This window comes from Kogia breviceps, chromosome 12, assembly GCF_026419965.1.
Source record: "Kogia breviceps isolate mKogBre1 chromosome 12, mKogBre1 haplotype 1, whole genome shotgun sequence".
Taxonomy (NCBI): domain Eukaryota; kingdom Metazoa; phylum Chordata; class Mammalia; order Artiodactyla; family Physeteridae; genus Kogia; species Kogia breviceps.
This window is the reverse complement of record NC_081321.1, coordinates 102,487,914-102,494,686: the sequence shown is the minus strand read 5'-3', so window position 1 is coordinate 102,494,686 and position 6,773 is coordinate 102,487,914. Positions and strand designations below refer to the sequence as shown.

Here is a 6,773-nt window from a genome sequence, read left to right as displayed (position 1 = left end):
CTTTTGGTTGTTTCCTTTTAAACTCCGATTCACAGCGCCAACCAGCTGTGATAGTTCCAATTACAAGTTCAAAGATTTCTGGGCCACGGAAAAACTTTCTGTCCTGGCCACCCACCCCATACTGCGCCCACGCACCGGCCCAGAAACCACACTGGAATGTGACACCAAGGGGGTGGCTCACTGGAGCCCCTTCCGTTCCCCGCGTGGCCAGCAGCAGCTGCAAGCCCAGCCGTGTCTCTGGGAGTCGCTACCCTTCCAATTTTCTCCCCCACGTTGCCTCTCATCTTGAGCTTTCATCTTTCACCAGCAAAATACCAGCTCCCCAGCCAGGGCTGCAGTGGAAACTGTGTCTTGGCCCCCACCCCAGTGACCAGAGGCCTTTCAGGGGCCCTGTCCACTCTCCCACTGGCTCCAGGGTCAGTAACCCCGGGAAGCCCTCCCCAACCAGCAGCCCGCATCCTACTCTTCCTGAGGTCCGACCCTGTGGGGGACCCTGAAGCCTGAGAACTGCCCTGGGGGGGGCTGGGGGGGGCGACGAATGTCCTACGGGAGCTGCTGTGGGGAGGCGCTCTGGGGGAGTTACGTGGGGTGCTCAGCTGCACTAAGAGACCCACCTAAGCACCCCCTGGGGCGTTCTCTTACTTTGAAACAGCTGAACAAACTGCGGACCAAAAAGGTGAAGTCATTCGTCCAAAGCTGTGCAGTGATGGAGCCAGGACCGTCATCTCCGCTTTCGATGGGCCCTTCCCATTGGTGTAACCCGGACGCAGAGCAAACCCCAGATGCCCCTCTACACAGCACACACACGCCCCACCACGCACATCACACACACACAGAGACATCACACACACACACACACACACACACACTCTGACACACAACAGACACACACATGAACGGAGGGGAAAGGGTTGGGAAGAAATTTTGATCTCCTGTTTCAAGAAAAACACCAAAAGTAGTGTTGAAGGAAAAGCCAGCACCCCGCGGGCTCCACGGTTTTTGTTTCGATTCGCTCGGTCCACACTCTCCGGGTTCAGCCCCCTTAAGGAACACACCGCGCGCCGAGCGCGAACGCCGGCAGCCCGCTTGCCAGCACCGCCGCCCCGCACCTGGCGCCAACTGCCTCGGGGCGCAAACCGGGTCAGAGAGCGCGCACGACCGCGCCGCCCCCAGCCCAGGCCGCCCCCCGCCGCCGGATCGCGACCCCGCCCCAACCCCGGTCAGAGAAGCCCTCGCCACACCCTCCGGGCCTGGCACCCACTGCCTGGCCCGGCGCCCCGCCCCTGGGCGGGCCGCGCGGAAGTCACGGGGTCAGGGGGCGGACCGCAGGGCGGGCCGGGGGCGGGGCCGGGCCAGGCGGAAGCTCCTGCACAGTGCACGGCTGCCCACTTTTCTGCGTTCGCCCCTGCTCGGCCGTGAGCTGCCATCGTCCCGCTTCGCGGACGCCCGCGGGTCAGTGTCCTGGGACTTCTGCCCCTGATCACGAGCCTGGGCCGGGACCTTTACGTGAAGAGGGTCAGATCTCCGCCTAAGAATCTAAAGGTGTCCTGGCCCTTGAGGATCTCCAGGGAGTTAGATCCCCGGCTCCAGGCTTCTGTATTGTGTTGAGGTCAAGGGTCTCAGGGTGCCGAGTTCGCTGGGACTTTAGGAAAGGAGTTGTCTCAGTCGGGGGAGTATTTGGGTCTGGGGTCTCAGGGGAGGGTAGTGCCTGGGTCTGAGGTCTCAGGAGAGGTTAGTGCCAGGGTCTGGGGTATCAGGGGAGGGTAGTGCCTTGCATCTGGGGTTTGGAGATAGAGCTTTCTGGAACCAGTTTGCCTTCTCTCCCAAGGGTCTCTTGTTACAGGCCTGTCTGTGCCATGTGCCATGGCGGCTCTGTGGACCCTCACTCTGGCCTTGGCCGCTGGCCTGGCTGCTACCAGCCCACCTAACATTGTGCTGATCTTTGCTGATGACCTGGGCTATGGGGACCTGGGCTCCTACGGACACCCCAGTTCCACCACCCCCAATCTGGACCGGCTGGCCGCAGGGGGTCTGCGGTTCACAGACTTCTACGTGCCTGTGTCTCTGTGCACGCCCTCCCGGTGAGCAAGGAGACCGGGGGCCCTCACCCCGAACGCCCACCCCTGCCCGTCCAGTTCCTCCCAGATTCACTCTGACTTGCAGAGGGAGGAAGAGGGTCTCCATCTCTCTATGGAGACGTTCACGTCTCTTTGTTTCTGTCCTCTCTCTCCCCTTCTCCTTGTGTTCATCTCCATCACTTTTGCTCTGTCTCACGGACTCTGTGACTTGTCCTGTAGGGCTGCCCTCCTGACCGGCCGACTCCCAGTTCGGATGGGCCTGTACCCTGGCGTTCTGGAGCCCAGCTCCCGGGGGGGCCTGCCCCTGGAGGAGGTGACCCTGGCTGAGGTCCTGGCTGCCCGAGGCTACCTCACAGGGATAGCTGGCAAATGGCACCTTGGGGTGGGGCCTGAGGGGGCCTTTCTGCCCCCCCACCACGGCTTCCATCGATTCCTGGGCATCCCATACTCCCATGACCAGGTAGGAACCACAGGGGTCCTTCCCCTTGGCCCTGCAGCCCCAGCCTACAGCCCAGACCCCTGAAGGAGCTGCTCCCCCAGGGCCCTTGCCAGAACCTGACCTGCTTCCCGCCGGCCACCCCCTGCGATGGCGGCTGCGACCAGGGCCTGGTCCCTGTCCCCCTGTTGGCCAACCTGTCGGTGGAGGCACAGCCCCCTTGGCTTCCTGGACTTGAGGCCCGCTACGTGGCCTTCGCCCGTGACCTCATGGCTGACGCCCAGCGCCAGGGCCGCCCATTCTTCCTGTACTACGCCTCCCACGTGAGTGATCGTGGCCTCCCCCCCAGGCCGGGGCTGCCCGTGATCCCCACCTGCTGCTAACTCCAGTCTCCGTCCCCAGCACACCCACTATCCCCAGTTCAGCGGGCAGAGCTTTTCGGGGCGCTCGGGCCGAGGGCCGTTCGGGGACTCCCTGATGGAGCTGGATGCGGCTGTGGGGGCCCTGGTGGCGGCTGTGGGGGCCTTGGGGCTGCTCGGAGAGACACTCATCTTCTTCACTGCAGACAACGGGTACTCTGGCGGGGGCAGAGGATGCTGGTCCATCCCTCACAGGGCCCGGGGTCTTCCCATCTGGACTGCTGGCCGAGGACGTAGTGGGATAAGGGGGTCTCGGGAGGCGCTGGCCGTGTGTGGTGATGACAGCAGGTGCATGTGTGTGGGAGGCTGGGGGCCGCGAGTACGTGGAGGTGCTTGTCTTGTAGGACAGGGAGCAGACGGGCACATCCGGCCGTTTCTGGGCAAAATGTGTAACTTACAAGTCTGGGGCTGGGCTCACCGGGGCAGGCCAGAGACCCTGGGCCCCTCATCGCAGATAATCTCTCGTGTGTTCCAGACCCGAGACGATGCGGATGTCCCACGGCGGCTGCTCTGGCCTCCTGCGGTGCGGAAAGGGAACCACCTTCGAGGGGGGCGTCCGAGAGCCTGCCTTGGCCTTCTGGCCAGGCCACGTCGCTCCCGGTCAGCCTCCAGGCCTTCTCCTCCTGGACTCTTGGCCCCACCTCCCCAACCCTGACCACGAATGGAGGGACTGTACAGCCCTCTACCCGCAGGTGTGACCCACGAGCTAGCCAGCTCCCTGGACCTACTGCCCACCCTGGCAGCCCTGGCAGGGGCCCCACTGCCCAATGTCACCTTGGATGGCGTTGACCTCAGCCCCCTGCTGCTGGGCACAGGCAAGGTAGGGACCATGACCTCACGACCCCAGCCGCCCCCAGCCGCCCGCTGGGCCCACCCCCAACTTAGCCTCCCCGAGAGTGGGTCTGGCAGCAACTGAAGTCCCTGGGGCCAGGCAGACCCTCTGCTGAGCGGCATCCGCGTGGCGCCGCCCCGGGGCTCTCAGGCGGGCAGGGAGCCCCTGTCCATCCGGGCCCGATGCAGAGCTGAGGCTCTGGGTACGTGCAGACCCCCGCCTTTGCCCCCAGAGCCCCCGGCAGACCCTCTTCTTCTACTCGGCCTACCCAGACGAGGTCCGAGGGGTCTTCGCTGTGCGGAGCGGGAAGTACAAGGCGCACTTCTTCACCCAGGGTAACTTCCTTTCCCGCAGCCCTGCCCCCCACCCGTAGCCCCAGAGCCCACCCCCTCCCCTTGCCCTGTGCACAGATGCGCCCCCCTCCCCAGGCTCTGTCCACAGCGACACCACCGCGGACCCTGCCTGCCATGCCTCTAGCCCTCTGACCGCCCACGAGCCCCCGCTGCTCTTTGACCTGTCTGAGGACCCTGGTGAGAGCTACAACCTCCTGGGCGGTGTGGCTGAGGTCGCCCCGGAGGCCCTGCAGGCTCTGAAGCAACTTCAGCTGCTCAAGGCCCAGTTTGATGCTGCCATGACCTTCAGCCCCAGCCAGATAGCCCGGGGCGAGGACCCTGCCCTGCAGGTCTGCTGTCAGCCCAGCTGCGCCCCCAGGCCATCCTGCTGCAGCTGCCCTGAGCGCCAGCCCTGAGAGCCCGGGCGGGCGGGCGGGCGGGCGGGCGGAGGCCAGCCCCGCGCCCTCGCCCCACCCAGGCATGGGATGGTTCACTGCTGTGCCGTGGGTGTGTAGAGGCGGTCTGTACCCGAGGATGCGAATAACACCAGCTGACACTTGTAGGTGTGGTCATTCACATGGTCCTCGCGATAGCCCTGAGATAGGTGTTGTTCTGCCTGTTACAAATGAGGAACCTGAGGCGTGCAGAGGTCCAGCAGGTCGTCTGAGGTCACCCAGCCACTGAGAGGTTGGCTCCGGAGCTGCCCCCCTCCCCCCGGTGATTGCTTGTGTCAGCGCAGACAGGCGGCGAGTGTGAGCTCACCCGTTCGCAGGGCAATGCTAGGTGCTCTTACGTCGCGCCACGGCGGGGTGAGGAGGGGCCGAGGGCATGGCCGACAGCAGGCCCCGAAGACGCAGAGTGCCCAGAGAGCCAGGTTTTCCCCGGGGAAGAAGCACAGGAGCTGGTCCGCCCTGGCTGTTAGAAACCTGTCTCAAGGAAGGTGAGGGGTTACACGGTCTACGCGGTGATGTGGGCTGGGGGGCCCTGCCAGCTCTGAGGAAGGCACGTCAGCAGCTCCAGAGACTTCCCCTCGGCCCCCCGTGCCCCTTCCAAAACTCTGCGTTTCCTACCTGCACACACATTTCCAGTCTCCTGGCTTCGCCGCTGCCCCCAAGGGAGCCATTCCCGACCCGGCAAAGTGATCTCTTAAAAACAAGCAGGTTTGGCTCCATTTGTGCTCAAAACCGCAGGCTTCCGATCGTGCTCAGAATAGAACCCAGACTCCTCAGGGTGGCCCACCCGCCCCACCCCACAGCCCTCGTGCGTCAGCCCCGGCAGCTGGCCGGGGTGCCCGTCATCAGGGCAAGATGCTCATCTTTGACTCTGGCACCTCCTCCGCGGAGGGGCATCTGCGTGGTGGCACGCAGCCCTCCCGGGGGCCCCTTGTGTGTGTACCGATCCGGGGCCACATGCTCCTAGAGCGGCTGTCACACCCCACATGCTCCCTCAGCCTTGGCTGAGGGAGAAGAGTGCTGTTTGGGTGCTCAGGGCCCCACGCGGGTGTCCTGTCCTCATGGGAGACCAAACAGCCTTCGCCTCCTAGTAACAGTCCTCACTTGTTCATTGGTGGCCAGAGGCCCCATGACCTCGGAGGTACAGGCTCTCCTAGCTCCAGGAGGGTAGTGGCCAGTCTGAGCCAATCACAGTCCAGTGATTGGTCCAAGAGAGGCATGTGACCAAGGGTCCTGGTCAGTGAAAGGTCAGCGGCAGCCTGCTGGAACCCCAGGGTCTTCTGCACCACTCATCCTCCAGGGCAGGTGAGGATGGCGCTGCAGCATCACTGGCCCTGACCGGGCACCGTGCATCCGCTGAACGAGTGTCTCCAGCCATGTACCTCCAGAGCTCACCGTGTTAGAAATAAACCAGCCTATTTAAGCCAAGTGCTGCTGGCTTGTCTATTGCTTGCAGCTGAAAGCAGTCTTGCTGGAATGACTTGTGAACGGGACGTGTAGAGGGCATGTGTGTGTGTGTGTCCAGGGGTCCTCCTGAGTGACCTGTGGTGTCGGATACCGTGTGCTGAGGCCCCGTCTGTGTTCTCCATGTGACTCTCCCATCGCTTCTAGTCTGCTCTGGGGGCTGCACTAACCGTGCCCCAAATCCTGCTGTATCTTGGCGCTGCCCCCATAGGGCGGTGGCTTCCTGGGGGGAAGCCACTGCCGCTGACGTAAGGAGGGCCCACGTGCACGTGTGGTCTGGGCATGCCCACCCCCTGCAGCCTGCAGCTTCTCTTCAGGGGGCCTGCAGTCACCTCGAGGTGCCTTGGTTTCAGGATGAGGACAGAGAGGAATGGAAGCAGGTGCGCGAGATCTCTGTATCACATCCGGAGCTCGAACACTCCGGCAAGAATAAATGAGTGCCAACACCCAGGCGTGACCTGCCGGCGCCTCGTGCGGGTCTGTTGCCCAGCTGGGTGCTGAGTGTCACGTTATGAGTTCCACAGACCTTTACTTACCACCCAGGGCTGTGCTTAGGGCTAGCGCACGAATCCACAGAGGGCACTCAGCCCTGCCCCTGTGGCGCTTCATGTCTAGCAGAGGAGATGAACGGCAACCCTGCGCCCTCAGACCAAATGGGGTTCCGTGTGCTGGAAACTCAGCTTCCCGGCTTTCGGTGTGTGCGTATTGCCTGGGAACAACCGTCGGGAACCGCCAGGCGCTACAGAAGTTCTCTGTCTTG

At 63.5% G+C, this 6,773-nt stretch overlaps 1 protein-coding gene across 5 annotated transcripts; it reads left to right on the top strand.

The window, feature by feature from the left end:
- The first annotated feature begins 1,335 nt into the window (after nucleotides 1–1,335).
- ARSA (arylsulfatase A) lies at nucleotides 1,336–5,977 on the top strand. Of its 5 annotated transcripts, none has more exons than XM_067010551.1 (9): nucleotides 1,336–1,452; nucleotides 1,844–2,081; nucleotides 2,298–2,538; nucleotides 2,619–2,837; nucleotides 2,917–3,086; nucleotides 3,409–3,533; nucleotides 3,626–3,753; nucleotides 3,998–4,100; nucleotides 4,194–5,977. In XM_067010551.1, exons 2-9 carry the CDS (start codon nucleotides 1,864–1,866, stop codon nucleotides 4,511–4,513), a joined length of 1,524 nt encoding a protein of 507 aa, XP_066866652.1. In that variant the 5' UTR covers nucleotides 1,336–1,452; nucleotides 1,844–1,863; the 3' UTR covers nucleotides 4,514–5,977. The 5 variants fall into 5 exon arrangements, with proteins under 5 accessions (XP_066866652.1, XP_058936540.1, XP_066866654.1 ...); XM_059080557.2 differs by having other exon boundaries at nucleotides 1,339–1,452; nucleotides 1,829–2,081; XM_067010553.1 differs by having other exon boundaries at nucleotides 1,346–1,515; nucleotides 1,829–2,081.
- The last annotated feature ends 796 nt before the right edge of the window (nucleotides 5,978–6,773 follow it).